We start from the raw sequence: 19357 nt of genomic DNA, 5'->3' as shown, positions 1-19357 counted from the left end.
CGTGTCCAAAGTGGTTTGTGAAGTTTCATGCTAGAGATTTCTCGCTGGACAGTACTCCCCAGTCATGTAGACCAGTTGAAGTTGATAGCAATCAAATCAAAACATTGATTGGAAACAATGGTATACCATGCAGGAGATAGTTGACATACTCAAAATATCCAAATCAATAATGTATTGGTGAAATAAAAAATGTATTTTTTATTTTATGGAAAAAACTAAATGGACTTTTTGGCCAACCCAGTAACTTTGTTCCCGTGGGAAAGTATGTTCTTCATGACCAAATTACAAGTGGATCTTTGAAATACAGCCAGTTTATAAGCTGGGAACTTCCTGTGTCTTTTCACTGCTGCTTTAAGTTAACATTGGTGAATTATGCTTTACTTTGGCAACTTGACTTTGAGAAGTAGTGGGAAAGTCTTTGCCAGCCCATAAATAAGTTGGGCTAGCCTATTAATAATATGGAACTTGAGTATAGGAGTTGAGAAATAAGGCAGCTAATTGGTCTTGTTTGTTTGGTTCTGACTGAGCTCAGGCAAGGGAGTGCAGGCTAGTTACCTTCCTCTCTTTCAGCTTTATGCCTTATGCATGTTGTTTTCTCCTTACTGTCTAGACCCTTGGCTTCTACGTTCTAAAAGTCCCGTAGGTAACCCCCAGCTGATCCAGTTCAGTAGAGAAGTGATTGACTTACTGAAGAGCCAACCATCCTGTGTCATACGGATCAATAATTTCATCCCATCTTATCACCATCATTTTGCAAAGCAGTGCCGGGTATCAGACTATGGATATTCCAAGCTGATTGACTTATTAGAAGCAGTGCCTCATGTGTTACAGGTAAGAAATGCTAAGGGATTATTGTTTAAAGATGGGAATGTTTATGACTCTGGTTACCGCAGCCAAAGAACCAGGATAGCTAATAACCTAATTAATTCCTAAGAAGTCAATTCAGAGCAAAACACCCAGTACAGGCTTTCTTTGGAATGCAGAAAACATACACAGGGTGCCTTCTTAATCTTTTAGAAAGCTATGAGCTTCCAACTTGAAGTCCTTGGAGTACTGAGGGTTGTTCTCTTTCTAATCTCTGTAGACTGACCTTTGTCTTCCTAGCATATACTTTTCCAGAATTGTTCGCTATTACATGAGAATTGCTGTGAATATGCGCAGCATATATGCTGTGAATATTACCTTTCTTATAAATGAGTTGATGACCAGTTACTGGGCTGGAGCCTGGCATGGGTTCCTAAGAGGTCTTTGCCTATTAATTTTTATTATTATAATGGTAAAATGGCCTTAAAAACTTAAGCTATCCTTTAGAAACAAAATTATTTACCCAGATTGATAACTTGTTTTTCGTTTCTGTACTCCTGACTATTTGGGAAGAGTATGCATGGGGTGGGGAGGTACCAGGCCCTTGAGCAGTTGTTCATGTTGATGGTTTACAGTTAGTTGACCTGCCTGTGTTTCCAGATGCAGATCTCACACACAAAGGGAGCTGTTCTCTGGGGTACTAACAGAGAGAGAAAAGCCAGCAATAAGAATGGGTATCTGCCAAGGTTTTACGAGTATACATAATCCCTGTGTTTGATTTGCAGATTCTCGGAATGGGCTCCAAACGTTTGTTGACCCTTACGCACAGGGCCCAGGTGAAGCGCTTTACTCAGGATTTACTAAAACTTCTCAAATCCCAAGCCAGCAAACAGGTCATTGTGAGAGAATTTTCGCAGGCTTATCATTGGTGAGTTGATAAGAAGAAGAAATATGAAAGCAACTATTTTAAAACACTTTTCTTTCCCCAAATTGCAAATAATTTTCTAACTTTTCTGTGGAACATTCTTTTGGAAAACTTATAAAGTTATTCTGACAAGTGATAGTTCTCGTTTTTTATCTATTTCCTTGGTTAAAATCTAGGTGTTTCTCAAAGGACTGGGAAGTCACTGAATATGGGGTTTGTGAGTTGATCGATATCTTATCAGAGATTCCAGACACAACCATCTGCCTGTCCCAACAAGATAACGAAATGGTAATTAGTATGCCTAAAAGAGGTATGTTGACTGGAAGTAAGCGGTCTATTTCAGTGGTCGTTTTAACCTGGAATCATGCAAGGGATGCACCTTTCTCCACCTTGTCCATGGTTCCTGAAGATTCCATGGAAAGTGCAGTGTGAAAATAGCTCTGTTATGCAGTGGGTTCCTAGGCTCTTCAGAGTAGGTGGAACCACTTGTTGAGAAAAAAAGCAAGCTAGTTGTTTAGGGGAAAAAGCATAGCCATTCTTACAAGTCCTCTTTAGCCTGTCTGTGGCTGTTCATGCCACAGTTATACAGTCAAGAGTCAGTGACCATGCTGTTGCTTATCTTTCTTTAACTCTGAGAAACTTTACTATGCACACTTAGGAAGGAAAGAAAACTCCAATCAATGTTCTATTTTAGTTTTCATATTTGAGTAGTTCCAGTTGATGTCTGGGAGATGAGATAGATAAGTCTACATACGATCTCATTCTCCCACTGTTGCTGATCAGTGCTTCTGTTACATTGTGCCCCCACACAACACTGATACCCACGAAATCATAGTATTTCAAAGATGCAGTGAGTCACATCAGCCCTTTTCTAATTATAGTTTAAAAATTAATAGAAACAAAATTGTAATTTTAAACTTTTTCTCCTATCTTTTTGTTAAACTTTGGATGCCTGGTAATCTCTTCTGCTAGCAATTTTAAGTGAGGATCAGATGAATAAACAAAAAGCATGTGAATATTCAGAAGTGTGATTTCATAGAAATAATTTCTAGATTTTTCAAGTATAGAGGCCTGTATATGTGTCATGTTTATATATGGGGTAGAGGTGCGAGACGGGGTGGGGAGTGGCTAGAGAAATTATTTCTAGCTTATAAAATGACGTTACATAGGTATATATGTGTGTGTACATGCATTTCATTGTATACATAATAGTGTCCTGACTTCCTGGTGTTCTGTTCTTGAATGGTTTGAAAACCATCTTCAAAGAGAGAGGAGTGTGTTTGTTTTGGGTTGTGTGTATTTGGAAGGCAAAGATAATAATATCTCTTATAATCCATGCATAAGACTAACTACAGATACAACATTAAACACAAATGGGTAGAAGAAGATTGTGATTTGTGTTTGGTTTTTTGTTGTCTTTTTAAAGAACGCACCCAGGATGAAATAGAAAGGACAAAACAGTTCTCCCAGGATGTTGTTGACTTGTTGCGGCACCAGCCCCATTTCCGGATGCCCTTCAATAAGTTCATACCCTCTTACCATCATCACTTTGGCCGGCAGTGCAAACTCTCACACTATGGGTTTACCAAACTACTTGAACTTTTTGAAGCCATACCCGATATTCTACAAGTAAGGGAAGACATTATATTTTTATGAATGATATGTAGGGAAATTTTATTTCATTTTCCTGAAAAGTAGGGAGTTACGAAGGAAGTTATGAAATAGGATGAAAATTTGAAGTATTTCTAACAGAGAAGCTATGTTGTTGGCTTATTAGTATTTAGGTAAATGTGGTTTTTGTCCTTCAATATAGAAATAAATCATTGTTCAAACTTGTTTTAGGATAATTATTGAGAAAAGATTAGCCCCGGCTGGTGTGGCTCAGTGGATAGAGCACCAGCCTGTGAACTAAAGGGTCCCTAATTTGATTCCCAGTCAGGGCACATGCCTGGGTTGTGGGCAGGTTCCCAGGAGGGGGCACACAAGAAGCAACCATATGTTAATGTTTCTGTCTCCCCTTCCCCTCTCTAAATAAATGAATAAATAAATAAGTGCTTTTAAAAAAGATTAAATACTTTAAATTTTTAAGTTGAATATTCTTTCATTAGCTCCATACTTTCTAAATCTGTTATGTTGGAGGGGGGAATGAGTACATGAGGTGATACAAATGCTTAGCTTATAAATCACTGGTAACTTAAACCAGATTTGTATTATCGACTTTTATTTATTTTACCATTTTTGACCCTAAAAGAGCTTTTTACATTTGAAAATAATTTTTGTGGTAAGCTACACATTACCTACTTAACTATTTTTAGGTGTACAGTTCAGTTGTGTTAAATATATTGACATTGTTGTTCAAGTTCCAGAACTTTTTAATCTTTCAAAATTGAAAATGTATTCATTAAACAATACTAAAATGCTTTTTAGTTACTAATTGTATACATTTTCATACCATTTAATTCCATGAACAATCATAACTTTTTCAGTGTTCCTTTCCTCCTGTGTGTTTCCCAAGGTATTGGAATGTGGAGAAGAAAAAATCCTCACTTTGACGGAGGTAGAACGATTCAAAGCTCTAGCTGCTCAGTTTGTTAAACTCCTTCGGTCTCAAAAAGATAACTGTCTTATGATGTCAGATCTGCTCACAGAATATGCTAAAACTTTTGGTTATGCATTTCGTCTCCAAGACTATGACGTCAGTTCAATTTCAGCTTTAACACAGAAACTCTGCCATGTTGTGAAGGTAAACAGAATTTTTTTTCCATGAAGTAACACTTGCAGCATAATCTCCATTGGGGTGTTCGCGTGTACTATAGCATTTCTGTAGTTACACGTCGCACTGCTTACTGTTTCACAACTTGCTTTGTGTGCCATTAATATCTTTGGAGGGCTATAGAATGTGATTTAGGTTTGGCAGTGTAGATCTTTGGCCTTGCCTTTGTATATTTATTAGTGGCCTTGCCAAAATAATGTCTTCTTGAACTAATGATGTCACTGTTTTATCCCAGGGTGTTTATTCTCTGTTGTATCAGTTTCAGTACTACTGACCCAAAGTTGGATCCTTCTAAATAGGTCTTCATCTCTGAAATTTTGAGGAGACGCAGTTACAGATCTCTTCTTCCTTCTAGATTTTGACTCACTTAAGGAGTAGGTGTAGGAGCAAGCTAGGACTGAGAATTGCCTTTGTTGCTGGTAATGCTGGATTAGGTAGGGTCCCTCCCTACTCTTCCCCACCCTGCACTGAACTGAGCCTCCCAGTCCCAGGCAGAGCCCCTGGAGGATTTTCAGGCTGCATTCACTGTAGAACTAAGAAAACTCACTACAGAGAGGAAGAAATGGAAAGGAAAACATACAAAGTGGTGGCAGCTGCAGTCACAGGTCTCGAAAGAATCTATGTACTCGGTCGAGGAAGGAAAAACCTTCACAGGAGACCAGTATGTAACTGCTGGAGAGTAGGACAAACATGAGGTAGGTGTGGACACTGGAGACCAAGGAGGAGAAATGGCCAGCAGCATCACATGCTACTGAGAGGGCAGGTGAGACCAGGGCTAACGTGACCTTTGGACCTAGCTAAGTAAGCATGTCTGAGAGCTGCTGAGAAGGATCTGTTCAAGAAAGAAGATAAATATACAAAGACGAGAAAGGGTGATGGGTGCAGGCCCTGACGAGGCAGGAGTTGTGGGAGTTGTCATTCAGGGGAAGGAGGGACAGCTCAGATATTGGTATGTTTATTTTGATAAAAGAGAAGGGAGGTCAAGTGGATGCAGATATAGGTAAATTTGATGTAGGAGAGAGTTACCTTCCAAGAGCTATTTTTCTGTCAAGTAGATGGTGGGAGCAACTCCTTAGAGAGAGGAAGAAAGAGACAGGATGGATTCAGGATTGAAGAGCATGGAGAAGGTCTGAAATTGTCATGGTGGTAAGTGGGAGAGTGACCAGGAAACCAGGCAGGGATACTGGGAGTCTGGAGACCTCACTGGAAGTCTGCTCTTACATTTGCTCTGGAGAAAATAGTGGCATGGCTACTTAGGTGCAGCTCCAGGAAAGCAGGTTGTTGGGTTCCAGGTGACACTTTGCCAGGTGGGAACAACGAAAAGGCATGGGGACAAAGGAGTTTAGAGGATTGACATGAATGTTAATGAAGTAATGGCCCATCAATGCCAAGATGGATAAAAGAGGGGAGAAATAGGAGTCAGTGCTGGTGAAGTTGCAGAAAGATCATCGAATCTCTTTCTTTTCTCCCTCCCAAAGTTTGCTCTAGGCTTCCATTTGCATGCTGGATACATGGGAGGTTTGAATGAGTTATTTTGGAAGTGGGCAGTGACAAGATCCCAAGTGTGACCCTGAGGAAGGGAGTCTGGGATAGACTCAAGTAGAAAGAATGTCACTGAAGATGAGGCAGTTGAGGCACTGAAAGGCCATGGTGTGGGACAGGCCCCCCTGGATGCTCAGTCACCCAGGACGATGGCAGCAGTGGGCTTGGTAGAGAGGAAGTCTTTAACTATGACCACGAACTTTGATGAGTGAGGGTGAATGATTGGGAAGCTGGGTTCTGAGCAATGGAGACAGGAAAAGATGGGAGAGGCTGTCCTAGCTGCACACTAGAATACCCCAGGAGCTTCTGGGAAATGGCCAGTGTCCGGACTTTACCCCTGCCCCTGAGATTCTTATGTAGCTCGAGTGCTCTGAGCATTGGCATTATTTAATAAGCTCCTTGGGTGATTCTAATGTGTAGCCAGGGTTAAGAATTAAGAGATGTACCTAAGTAGCATCAAAGGAGTGGATTTTTGCTTTTTCTCCTTAAAGTGCTGGAGTAGTAATAATGGTCTGGGCATCTAAGATGACTTGAACTCCCCTGGGGTGTATATCTGTTGATTGATTAAACCTCATGTCCTCATAGGAAATGTGTAGTATAAATCTCCACAAATCCATAATCTTGATCAGTGGAATGGGGGCAGGAGGGCCAGCTGTACCTACCAGTCTCTCCTGCCTTGGGTCTAGGTAAACGTCAGAACCAAAGACACTGGGGGTATTAGGTTCTCTCAAGTGCCACTCAGCTCTTTCTGCCTCTGAGGACCTAAAACCCCAGCTGAAAGCCAGAAAAAGGGAAAAACAGCTGTAATAGTAAATACTGGTTTGCCTGCCAAACCTAAGCAGTATGTATACTGAAGCTCTGCCTGTTTTTACTTTCAGTGAAAGCTCAATTCAGACTCGTCCACCCCTGCCCAAGGCCTGTGGGTCTCGGTCGCCCACTGCTTGTTCTTTTGCATGTTTGGTCCCCAAATGGTAACCTGAGTCCTTTTTGCAAAGTTTCCCTCCCCGTGTGCTTACAAGTGGAAATCCTTTATCTTCTTGAGAATCTGAAAGAACTGAGAAGTAGACATGTACTCAGACCTGAAAATGCCAGCTTTTTGCCAAGTAATAATAGACTAGAAGAATGCAGCTTGCCTTGCAGTTAGAGTGGGCACTGTAGTCAGAGTGGGCTTTCTGTCACCTCCCCAGTCCAGCTCCTGGGACACACACGTGGGCAAAGTCATGTCTGTAGAGCAGCCCTTTGGAGTGTCACCCACAGTGTAGCCACCCCCAGCCCAGTCCAGCCATCTTTAATTCACACTCTCAGACCAGTGGATGCAAACTGGCTAGTCTTATTTCCTTCCCTTAGCAGGCAGTGGAAAGAATATCCTAAGAGAGGGGGTGTTATTGATGGAAGTTTCTGGTTATGGGCCAACAGGAAGGGAGAGAATAATTTCTGCCCCATCTCACTTGAAGTGTTGGAGTAGTACCCCAGAGAAAATGAAAACAACTCCACTCAATTTACTTCAGTCTAAGAGTAAGAATTAGAGGTTTTTCCTCTATGGATCTCATTAGCAAAAATGAAACTAGCTGAGCTGGGTGTGACCCAGGTTGTCTCCTGAGTTTGGATACGTTTGAATTCTTGTCTTCTCCAGGTTACTGATACGGAATCTGGCAAACAGATCCAGCTGGTCAACCGCAAGTCCCTGCGCTCTCTTACTGCCCAGTTGCTGGTATTGTTGATGTCTTGGGAAGGAGACACCTATCTTTCTGTTGATGAGCTCAAGAGACATTATGAAGCTGCCCATAGCACTCTTCTCAACCCCCTTGAATATGGATACATGACCTTCCCTGAACTTCTGAAGAGTCTGCCTTACTTAGTTGAGGTATAAGTGCTAATGGTTGCTTAGAGCGCCGTTGTAATGAAACTTAAATTGGGTATTTCTGGATGACCCTGTGGTCTAGGTTAGGTGTACAGCTGGAAAGGGACCAATTGGTCATTTTGTGGTTGAACCAACAGAGGCTTAGGGAGGTGCAGGCACCCTGCCCTGGCCTCCTGGTCCTTGACCTGGGGTACTCTTATTCTGCACGAGGCTGGGTATTGCTATTGTTAACCTCTCTCTGAATTAGAGAGGTTATATGGCAGCTCCATGTGACTGATCAATCAGATGCAGGTCAAAAAGGAAGACTGACTGGCGGTCACCCAGGTAGCTTTTCAAGAATGGCACTTCATGATTAAAAGAATTGCCAGAGAATACATAGAGAAGGTCCTAGAAAAAAATGATCAAAATTGACTTGAAGTTAAAAAATAGACCAATTACCATAAAAATATCCAAAGTATTATACTTAGGTCCATTGAAATTTTACTGCTGAAAAAGGCACCAGGACCAGATAAGTTAATAATTGGGTTTTAACCAACCCTCAAAGAACAGATAGCTCCAACTTCTTAAAAGTATTATAAGCCATTTGAAAAAAAAAAAAGATGCAAAGCTCACTACTTCATTTTATGAAGCCAGATAACTTGAATACCAAAAACCTAATATAGTCACCCAAAAGAAAGTAATTCTAGATAGGATACTAACCAATAAAATCCAGTAGTGTACAAAAAGAATAATATTCCAATGTTCTTATATAACCAAGTGATTGATAATTAAATAAGAAGTATTGACAGAAAAATCTCTCCTTGGCCAAACTTTAGTTGGGCTCCCCTGAGCAGCCTTCTAGACCAGACCTTAACCTTGGGTGTCAGTAATGATGTCTTAGGAATTTTCCACCCACCAACACTCTCCCTCCTTCCTTGGCTATAAATCTCCATTTTTCTTCGTTATACACTTGATCCTTGAATAACATGGGGATTAAGGGAGTCACCACCAACCCCCATCCCCCACAGTCAAAAATCTGCATGTCACTTTCCACTTCCCAAAGACTGAATACTTAAGTTGTCCCTTAGTACCCACAGGGGAGTGGTTCCAGGACACCCACAGATACCAAAATCCACAGACGTGTATCTGCTATGTAAAAGGGCACAGATCAGTGCATACAGCCAGCTCTCTGCATCTTCAGACTCCCAGCCACAGATCAAAGCCAGAGCGGTACTCAGTGAAAAACACCTACATATAAGTGGACCCATGCAGTTCAAACCTGTGTTGTTTAAGGGTCAGCTATATTTGAAAATGAGCCCAATTCTATACAGAGGTTTTTTCTCTTCCCCATTGCAGTCATTCCTAAACAAAAACTATTTTTACCACTTTAACTGTTGTCAAGCTCTAGCTTTCTTTTACAATATCAAATTGCACGTTTTCTGAACTCTGTTAACCATCTATAATGTGAGCACTACTTCTGGGCACGTAAATGGGTGTTCAAGATGGAAGGTTTTCTGTACCAGGTGAGGTGGGCAGATGTCCCTTTTCTTGCAGAATCTCTGCACAGTAAAGATTCTGAAAAGGTTTATGGTAAGGAAATTGGCTTACTTACTTGAGAACAGAAGAGCTTTGGGCTATTTTCCCATGCTGATTTTGCTGTTGTTTTTTAAAACAATGCTAATGTCCTCCTGCACCACCATGTTCTTTGGAATACCACTTTGGGTGATGAGGTTTAGGGGCCTGGGTCCCCAGGTCTGATAAAGCTCTGCCTACCTGAGCATTTGCCTCCACCCTTCATACCGGTCTTGTTTGAGGCCACAGGCTTGCCAGTTTTCTTCCCTTCTGACACAGTATTTCTCCAGACCGCTGCCTTTTTAGACTTGCAAATAGAATTCAAGTTTGCTCAAGGCTTCATCTTTTTGTGGGGGCAGTGCAGGGAATTCCTTGAATGAATTCCTCCCCCTTCTTGGCTTATTGTCCGTTTTCAAGTTGACTAGTCAAGGTGTCTAGCACCTTGTCGTGCTCAGCTGGAGGCCCTCACTTCTGGGGGTGGGGGGCAGTCACTCTGGAAGTGTCTAATGCTGCGTTTTTCTCTTGGGCCAGGTTTTCACTAATGATAAGACAGAGGAGTGTGTGAAGCTTACAAGTCTGTATTTGTTTGCCAAGAATGTGCGGTCTTTACTTCATACTTACCACTACCAGCAGCTTTTCCTTCATGAATTTTCTGTGGCCTATACCAAGTATGTCGGAGAAACACTGCAACCCAAGACTTACGGCTACAGTAGTATCGAGGAGCTCCTGGGAGCAATCCCACAGGTGGGTGTTTTCTGAGCTTCTTGGAGTATCTTCCTGGAGAGCCACAGGCCTACTCTCCTAAACAGAGTGAGGAAATGTCAGGCATTTTGAACAGCGCCTTTCATAACATACAGTTTGCATAAGGTGAATGACTTTAGTGTTTCCCCCTCCTTCTGCAAACCTTTATTGAATTCCCATATGTTAGGTGAGTAAGTCCTAGACCCCGCCCTCAGGAAGGTGTTGGGTAGTGGAGGTTTAGGACACCCCCACAGGTGATGAGTCAGTGCCAGTGCAGTAAAGAGTGGGTGCACTGAGAAGAGCTGTGGGCAGGTCGAGGTTGTGTGGGAGTTAACCATGTGGTGAAGCGGGGGAGAGGGCAGTCCAGGTAGAGGGGATGGCGTGAGCAGATGCCTGACAGTGAGGTAAGAGCTCAGTTACGGGGGCCTTTGCTGCTCCAGGTTAGGAGCGGCACTCAGTGAGGAGCAAGGAGAGGAGCTGTAGGTCTGCATGTGAAAAACAGTACAGTCACTGCTGTGCACAGTAGACTTGAGAGAAACCGGAGGGGAAGAAGGCGCTTGGCCAGGACTCTGGCTATCGCCCAGGTCAGGGTGAGAGTTGTGCAGGGGCTGAGCCTGAGTGAAAATCTTAGAGGGAGAAGGGTAGGTAGGGCACATGGCAGCTGACATCAGGGGCTTGGTGACGAATGCCTGTGGGAGCGCTCCAGGAGCCCAGAGCTGGGCTATGGGGGTGGAGAGCAGCATCATTAGGGAGAGGACTTTGTTTTAGGGATAACAAAGTTAGTTTGGGGGGTCTGGGAAATCTCCATTAATTCTTTTGGGTATCTTTAGTTTCTGGAAAAAATAGTAAGGGCTGTCATGTGAGAATTATCTTCATTTATAGACCAGAACTGGTGTTTGGAAGACCATCTTTTTAAAAGCCATAAAGAATATTTTTAAAGCTGAGTGTCACGATTTTTAGACTGCACAGCTTTTTATAAGGGACATGTTTCTGCAAGCCTCTGTTACTTTAAAAAAAAGGTAAAGAGAGAGTATAGAACATTTTTTTTTCTTGGCATTAATCCAGTTCTAAATTCTAGTACGTTTAAGGTAGACACAGGTCACATTATTCCGAATTTTAGGGCTTTTCCATTGCTTAACCAGTAGTATGTCTTGTGTGCAGGTGGTCTGGATAAAAGGACATGGTCAGAAGAGGATCGTAGTGTTAAAAAATGACATGAAAAGTAAGTAAGCACCCATCCCCGACCCCTTCAGAAATCCTGGTTCTATCATTGACTTCTCCCTCTGACAGGTGCTCTTTGCCCTCTAGGTCATTTGAGTTCAAACTTGCCCTCAGCTACTGAGCATATTCCGGAGGTGCCTAAATCTTGCACAGGCTCAGAAATTGAACTTGGAGCAGATGGAGATGGTAAGAGAGGAAAGATAAAGCAAAGCTGATGAAATTCTAGGAGAAGCAGCTTGGAGTAGGGACAGGGTAGGAGAGATGTCAATGGGTCATTTTCATTTACTAAAGTATTCATTCATACATTTTTTTAAAGTATGTGGTTAGTAACAGAAAAAACTGGCCTACATTTGATAGCATTTTATAGTTGACTGGTTAAGGTTCTTAAGGGGTGTTGGCACTCCCAAGATGACATGTCAACCCAGTTCAGATATTAAAGGAAAAAATTATTCTGACACTCTTGTTAAACAGTAGTTCCTGACTATTGCAAGAGGTTCATCTCTGCTGCACTAGGGGAGAGCGATCAAGCTCAACTCCGAATACAACAAGGACAGTGGGGATTAATGGTCAAGGAGCAGAGTGCGGTGTCAGTGGATGGGAAATTACCTGGAAGGAGACTTCAGGGGCAGGGGGTTTCTAGCCAAACTGACTCAAGAGGATTGTTGCTGAAGGCAGGCCGAGGACTTAGACGTCGCAGTGGTGGGGTGCTGATTGAGTGACTTGATCAGGTAGTGTGGCTGGAGGATTCACAATAAACTGCCCAAGATGTTTGCTAAGACTCAGCAAGGACAGAACAGATATGAAAGGTCAAGGTCTAGTGGAGATGGGGGCTAAGAAGAGCCTGACTAAAGTTGGGTCAAGGAAAGTCTTTGTCACAGGACATCCCTGGAACAGACTTGATGGTAATTCATTAACATTACTCCAAACAACATGGAGTCACTTAGATTTTACGTGGACCATCTTCGTAGATAGAAATCAGCTCACTTGCACTCTATAGCAATTTTAACTTTATTGAGACTTTTGAATCCATCGCTGTGTATGACAGTTTTATCTTAATTGGACTATGCAAGCCATTAGATAGTGTTACTGTGTTCTGTGTTTATAACTCAGTTATGCAACATTTTACATTTTATAGTGCACCTTAAAGTAACTCATCTCTCAGATGTCAGAACAACCTTCGGGAGTAGTTATCTACATTCTACAAATGAGGAGCAAAAAAACTCCCAGAGGTGCCCTGACTGGTGTGGCTCAGTGGGTTGGGCATTGTCCCACAAACTGAAAGGTCACCAGTTGGATTCCCAGTCCAGGCATGTGCCTGGATTGCGGGTCAGGTTCCCATTAAGGGGTGCTAGAGGCAACCACACATTGATGTTTCTCTCCCTCTCTGTTTCCCTCCCTTCCCTTCTCTCTAAAAATAAATAAAATCTTTAAAATTCCCAGAGGTTAAGTAGCTTACTCAAGATCCTTCAGCTAGGAAGTGACAGAATTTGGATCCAAGTCTTGTAATGCTGAGCTTTGCTCCTTTAACTACTTTTTACCCTCTCTAAGGGTGTGTTATTTCCTTTCTTAAGAAGCTGACTGTGGAACCCTTTTTCTCCGATGGGGCCCTGGGGAGATCCTGGCCTGTGGCATTTCACTTACCAAAGAGAGAGACCCAGATCTTTCTGTTAATGGCTCTTTTTAAACCTTGATTTCTGAGTACATTCTGATGTTTTTCATCTTTTAAGGCTTTGAAAGAAAGCCTCAGGCACAGACTCGTGGTGGACCGCTGTCCTGAGTCGAGTCACAGCCTGCCTTCTCTGTCCAGGGCCCTGTCCCACGGAGCAGGAGCTTCTCCGCCTGACCAGCGACTCCCCTGTGGACCTCCTCTGTGCGCCTGTCCCTTCCTGCCTGCCGTCCCCTCAGCTGAGGCCAGATCCTGTTGTCCTTCAGTCTGCTGATCTCATTCAGTTTGAGGAACACCCCCAAGAGCCTTCTGGTAGGATGTTCTACGTTTTGGGCTTAAAGAATAAAATCATCATGCCAGTATATTCCATGTTTGATAGAGGTGGGGAGAAACTATACTTTCCCAGGCACAAAATACCTGTGCTGATTATTTAGGACCCTCTCTTTCTGTTAAGGTTCTTCCAAAATTGGGCTTATAGCCCAAGCTGACTTGGGGAGCAAGCAAGGGGGAGTGATGGAGTGTCATGAGGAGTGACATAGCTAAGCTGGAAAGGAGGCACCCTCGTCACCAGATATACATGTCACCTGTTGCAGATTGTCCAGAATGACTCCAGAGGGTGCAGGGCTTTACGAGGGTTTGAGTTGGGGAGGGAGGGGGCGGCCTTTGTCTTGACTCCAGACTCTGCACAGGGGTCGGAGAAGGAAGAGGAAGCTGACAGGGTTGAGCGCTGATGAGGCCGGCACTGCCTGGCTCTCACTGTGCGCTGACCCTGCACTGGGGCTGACAGATTCAGGCACATTTAGTTCCCACCTCGGCTCTGCAGGTTAGGTGACAGGCATAGCTTGCATCATGACTGGAGATGAATTTGGCTCTGGGCTGCCTGGCTAGGGAGTGGCAAAGTTAGGCTTGAACCCAAGGCCTGTTGTCTTTCTGCTGTATCACCTGACCTGAGAGGATGGCTCACCTGCTCTGATGAGGAATTTCCCTTGTCATCTTCACTGTTGTGACCAGACCTTTCCCGCCCTGCTGATGCAGCTTTCCAGGAGACCACAGAGACAGCCTCTCCTGACCACTGGGTGAATTTCACAGCCCTTAGTGTTCTCATGCAGCATTCGCACTGTTGCCCAGGGAAAGAACTGAAGCTGTTTATCTGGAAAATAGGAGACGGGGGACCATACACCTGGCTTCTGATACTAGAAGATCCAGCCCCTGGAATGCATGGCTAGAGCTGGTGGCAGATTGATATTAGCTCTTCCGTGGGGCTGTAGGCTTGGCGCATTTAATACACACAAGTCACACTATACATCAGCCATTCCCATGTGACGAGAGAGAGAAAATAATTGGAATGGTGTGGGCAGTTCTGTCTCCCACTCCCCTCACTGAGTGTGTCAGCCTGAGAAGGGAGCCAGCCCCTCCACCACCCTCACCTTCTGTGTGCCTTTGGTAAGAGAGCCCTTTGCACACACAGGAGTCGAGTGTATGACAGTGCATCTCTTCCGAGCACATGGCTCTGTGGATTCAGCAGATTAACACCTGCGGCGCTACTAGAGAAAGAGCACCTGCTGCACTGCAGGAAAACCGGCTGCATTTGACTTCCTGGATTTTCTAGGGCAGTTATACCTCTGCCACTCCCCTCTTACTTCCCACCCTGACCTTACATCCACACGACAGAAGGTCCTCTGTCAAAGGAATGGCCCTGGATGTCCTCCTGGTCTGAAAATCTATAAGTCACATGTGGCTTATGGATCCTTAACTACTTGACAGAGAATGAATGGTCAGAGAATCCAAAGTGGAAAGAAAATGTTTTGAAGTCATTGCCCACTGATTTGTAGCCAAAAGTGAAGATCTCTAGTACTTTATAATCCAAGGGAGAGCTAAGATGTAGTTTATAGATATTTGACTGTGACATGTAATGGCCACACAGCTAATATGTAAATGGGGACCTGAGTGTGACATTTTGGGGGTTATTTTTAAATAATTTTTTGTGAAAATATGAGAAACTGAAAACTAATACTTCTTACAGGTTTAGAACTGAATCTCTTTGCTTTTCTGTGTTTACAGAAATTATGATTTTAAACCAAGAAAAGAACATTGATATTCCAGTACCAGTAAATAACAAAAAGCCAACCTCTGACTCCAGCTCCTCCTGCGTCTCAGCCACGGCCCCAGTGCCTCCCTGTCCCTCCTCAGAAACCCCAGAGTCGCAGCTCAGCAAGGACCCTGTGGAAAGCCCAGCCAAAAAGCAACCCAAAAATAGAGTAAAATTGGCAGCCAACTTTTCCTTTGCACCTATAACCAAGCTTTGACTCATTTTGAACATAGAATTAAGATGGGAAAACACTGTCTGATTCCGCACACAAAAGTGGGCTCAAAAAACCCAGCCTTTGCTGTTTTAATGAAAACCCCCAAAAGCCACTTCTTTCATCTTTAGATGTATTCCATAATGTTTTGTTCCTTTTACATTGAACACAGCTTTGAGCTGAAGTTTTCCTTTTCTTTTTTTTTTTTCACCCCACTTCTTTAAAGGAAAAAAAAACTTCTGGTATTTGTTAAAGAATTCTTAATATATTTTACCAAATTTTTCTTAATTATTATGAAATAGACCCAGTGTTCTATGAAGGAAGGTGTTCCATAAGAAGGAAGCAGTAAGAACTCAGCTGGAGGAAGTAGCTTTACTTCCATTAAGCCACATCGGTGGTATAATCTTCCGTGTAGCATAATGTAGTCTCTAAGCCTTTGCTTACTGGTATTTTCAGACAGTATCAATTATATGCATGATGTGTCTCAAAGCAAAGCCTGTTCAGTGACCCTGCGTGTTCACACACCGAAGAAGGGTGGGCCAGGAGGTAAGGATGTATTTTCAGGTTGGATGTGAAAGGTTCTGGCTTCCATGTGACTTGTAAGAGTGCCTTGTTTTTTATTTAACTATGTCTGTAGTTGATAAATGTGGTTTCATCGCAAAATTTTTAAGTGTTTCCATTTTGGGGTTCCATTTAGGAGCTTTCTAGAAAGTTGAGGATGATTTAAGCTTCCCTTTTATGTCAGGTTCCAGTCTGATGTACCTTACGTAAAGGAAGAGGAGGTGGTCTGGTGTCATGAATTTAAAGTCAGCATTTGAAGTCCAACACACATAATTGTGTGTCAAGAGGCAGTGTTGGGAGAAGAGTGTCTGATTTTCTATAATATGCAATGCATAAATTACAGATCAGGGGCGGTATTGATACTCTTTCCACTGGGAACACTCAGAAATTGTATGTAAACATATAAAGGCCAAGGTTGATCAACTTAATGCTGGTTTTGGCAGTTGGGAAGCTTTAAGTTTGTATAATATTTGTGTTTCTGGAGTGTCTACTTTAACTCAGTCACTTCTCACTGCTGGAAGCATGTTCAGGTTTTTGTGGTATCTGATGTTGGTATTTGGGAAAAGCCAGCCTTTAAGAGAGCACTGCCCTGTGGAATGACCTTCGCCCCGAGGTGGCTGAGGCAGACTGGTGGTCCCTCACCCCTCCTGGAGAAGCCTGACATTTACAATGGGTTGTATTTGTTGGGTAGAAGGCGGATGCATTCATAGAGCAGACAGAGCCTGTTGGCAAAAAGGTCTTCCACTTGTTAGATGGTTTCTTTTGGGGAAATGTTTATATTTTGTAATTTCTGGAAAGCCAGAAAATGGGCTCTGATTTTATAGCCAGCATTTTGATAAAATGCCACAAAATAAGGGCTATAAAGAGATTTTTACAAGTTAGGTTTTTGTTCCCCAAATCTTTTCTGTGAAGCCAGTGATTCCCATTTCTCAAGACATAGCCCCAATCAAGATGGAACTGCACTGGAAAAGCCTTCTAAGCATGGTGGCACTCTGCAAATCCCTCCGAAGGCATTTCCTCTACAGACAGTGTGACAGGAAGTGCAGTGCAAATGTGTGATTTTTTAAAAGAAGCTTTTAAACAATGTGATATAGTTAGCGTTGAGTAATCAATTGCCTTATTCTGAGATTTCATAAGGCTGAGTTTGCACACTTGGACTTTAGTTTTGCTCTCATGTAAAGAACTGTGGATTTTAAAAACATAAGTCACAAGGAACCATTACAAGTCACAAGGAACAGTCTCAAAGAGCAGCTTCTTTGGGTGGCAAACAGAGACGAGACTGAAGCCACGTGCTCTCGTGTGAGTGTGGCCGCACCGCGCGCTGGAGTCACCCGTCAGCCTGGGACGCGTGTGTGACTCTGTCACTTGCTGTCTGAAGATAGGGAAGTACAGCCGATGTTCGTTGTGTTCGTGATGTATTCTGCAATGGCCAGTCAATTGCTATCTATTTTTTTATCCAGAGGCTTAATTAAATGATGTGACAAGATGATGTATCAGAATTAAGACAATGAAATTCTTTATTTCTGGGTGGAAAGATGTACCAGACTAGATTTATCTTAAAAAAAAAAAAAAGACGTAAGTTATCACCAAAACCCCCTTTCCCGTCTTGCACTGTTTGTTTTGGATGGGGCTTGGGGGAAAGATGTTTTTCTCAACTGTCTACTTTGTTTGGACACTTTTTTTGTGGTTCAAGTGCTGTTTTGTGTGTTGGGACCAAACAGTTGTCAATAAACGTTACAAGCAAGCATCCAATCTGTTTTCCAAGTGTGTGTGAGAGGTGAGGGATTATAAACCAGTCTAGTTGTGTCATCTTTTCATTTTGCTTCCGCCAGCTTCTCGCCCTTTCTGAAAATCTGAGATGGAACACAGATTGGTCTGACATTTTGGAGACCCTTTTAATTTGGCATCCAGCCCTGGGCAGGTGACTGAATATGGGTCCTTTGTGTTCAGGGCCCTCCAGGGTTTCCAGCCTAGTTCAGTTACAATCACGTGTGGGGGAAATACAATAACCACAAAATGCTCCAGTTATAAAACTAGGATAATTACTAGGCTCTCCCCCTGTGAGAGAAATCCATTTTGCAGGCTGCCTTGGTCTTGGTCGCTGCAGGCATGCTTTCTGAGTAAGTCCGCTTAGAGAACATTTCTGTCATAAATTTCCATTGCAAAGCTCTTACCCTGAGGCTATTACCGCTCACCCCTTGTTTGAATCTGAAAGGACCTGGAAGAGACTTGGCGTTTGGGTAAATTGCCTCTTGATGAACTGCAGTTTTTAAAAGACCAACATTAAGAAACTTGAAGACCTTTGGAAATCCTTTCAAAACATCTCTTGTAGCAAACTTTTGCAGAAAAGCTTGAGCTGCCACCGTGCCCCTTTAGAGCAAGACAGGGAGGTTTTGTAGGTCTCAGTTTAGGGTTTGAAATGGGGATTCATGTTTATCCTTGTGCGTTTCCCATCCAGTCTGGAGAAGGTAGCTTAGAAGATGGCTAAGTAAAAGCAGACTCGTCCATGCAGAGGAGATAGGATCTAGGACCTGCCTCCACATGTGCAGTTAACCCTATCTGTCTCCCCATCGCAAGGAGCATCGTGCTTTGAGATCTCTCTGGTTTCCAGGCGCTCCAGTGTGCAAAGACTGAGTCATGGCTCAGGAGCATCCCTGCTTCCTCCCACACCAGTGACCTGCTATGGCCTCTTGCTCTGCACATTGGAACAGGTCACATAATGAGCTCTGGGGCTGAGGGAGGAAGACCCCGATCACTGCCCCATAAACGAGTTAGCGTGGTCCTCACCACTGCTTTACCTGGCCTCGCACTCTCCCAACATTGCTTTCCATCAGGCCTGAGCAACAACTGGCCCATCTCCCACTGCTAACGTGATTACACTAACCTCTTCTGACTCGACTCTAGGGAGAGATGCAGAGATGACAGATCCAATTTGCTTGTTTGAGTTAATACTTCCAGGGCAGGTGTGTCGAGTCTGTTTCCTGGGAGAGTTCTAGTCTTTCTCTGGGAGGTAGGCAGCCCTGGGGAACAGCCTAGGTTGGAATGTGAGGACACCAGTTGCCTTTGGGATGAATTTGGCAAGCTATATAACAGCAGGAAGAGAGAACCCCCCTCTTCAGGTGGGTGGGACGAGATGAACTTTCCTCAGGAAGATGAGAAGAATTCACATTTTCTGGGAAGGGAGGATTTGGAAATGGGGAGCTTAGGGCACAGAGGAAAAGAGGAAGAAACAACTGTAGGTGGAAGCTAAGTAACTGGCGCCACAGTGGAGAAACAGCCAGGAGCACAGCTGAGGAGGTGCCACACCATCTCTTCCCCCGGCTGCAGGCAGCTCATGCGAAGGCCTTGTCCCCTCCCTACTCTGCCTGAAAGCCTTCCCAGACGCAGAGCCAGGCATGGACTCTGAGGCCTG

The 19357-nt window shown here is 43.4% G+C and overlaps 1 protein-coding gene across 3 annotated transcripts in view; it reads left to right on the top strand.

The window, feature by feature from the left end:
* MARF1 (meiosis regulator and mRNA stability factor 1) overlaps positions 1–17692 on the top strand; it is a 43073-nt gene extending 25381 nt beyond the window's left edge. For 2 of the 3 annotated variants that reach the window (XM_045819316.1, XM_045819315.1), the window contains exons 17-27: positions 611–831; positions 1590–1732; positions 1906–2039; positions 3156–3358; positions 4245–4472; positions 7678–7908; positions 9988–10200; positions 11359–11419; positions 11506–11604; positions 13226–13396; positions 15146–17692. In XM_045819316.1, the coding sequence (XP_045675272.1) occupies positions 611–831; positions 1590–1732; positions 1906–2039; positions 3156–3358; positions 4245–4472; positions 7678–7908; positions 9988–10200; positions 11359–11419; positions 11506–11604; positions 13226–13396; positions 15146–15390 (1949 nt within the window). In that variant the 3' untranslated portion in view covers positions 15391–17692. The remainder of the gene's footprint in view (positions 1–610; positions 832–1589; positions 1733–1905; positions 2040–3155; positions 3359–4244; positions 4473–7677; positions 7909–9987; positions 10201–11358; positions 11420–11505; positions 11605–13225; positions 13397–15145) is intronic. The other variant, XM_045819317.1, reaches the window with a different exon arrangement.
* Positions 17693–19357: the final 1665 nt, after the last annotated feature.

The sequence above is a fragment of the Phyllostomus hastatus genome, unplaced genomic scaffold (assembly GCF_019186645.2).
Source record: "Phyllostomus hastatus isolate PE091 unplaced genomic scaffold, TTU_PhHast_1.1 phas_scaffold_385, whole genome shotgun sequence".
NCBI classification, from domain to species: domain Eukaryota; kingdom Metazoa; phylum Chordata; class Mammalia; order Chiroptera; family Phyllostomidae; genus Phyllostomus; species Phyllostomus hastatus.
Note: the sequence above shows the minus strand (reverse complement) of the source record. Positions and strands in the feature narration are given on the sequence as shown.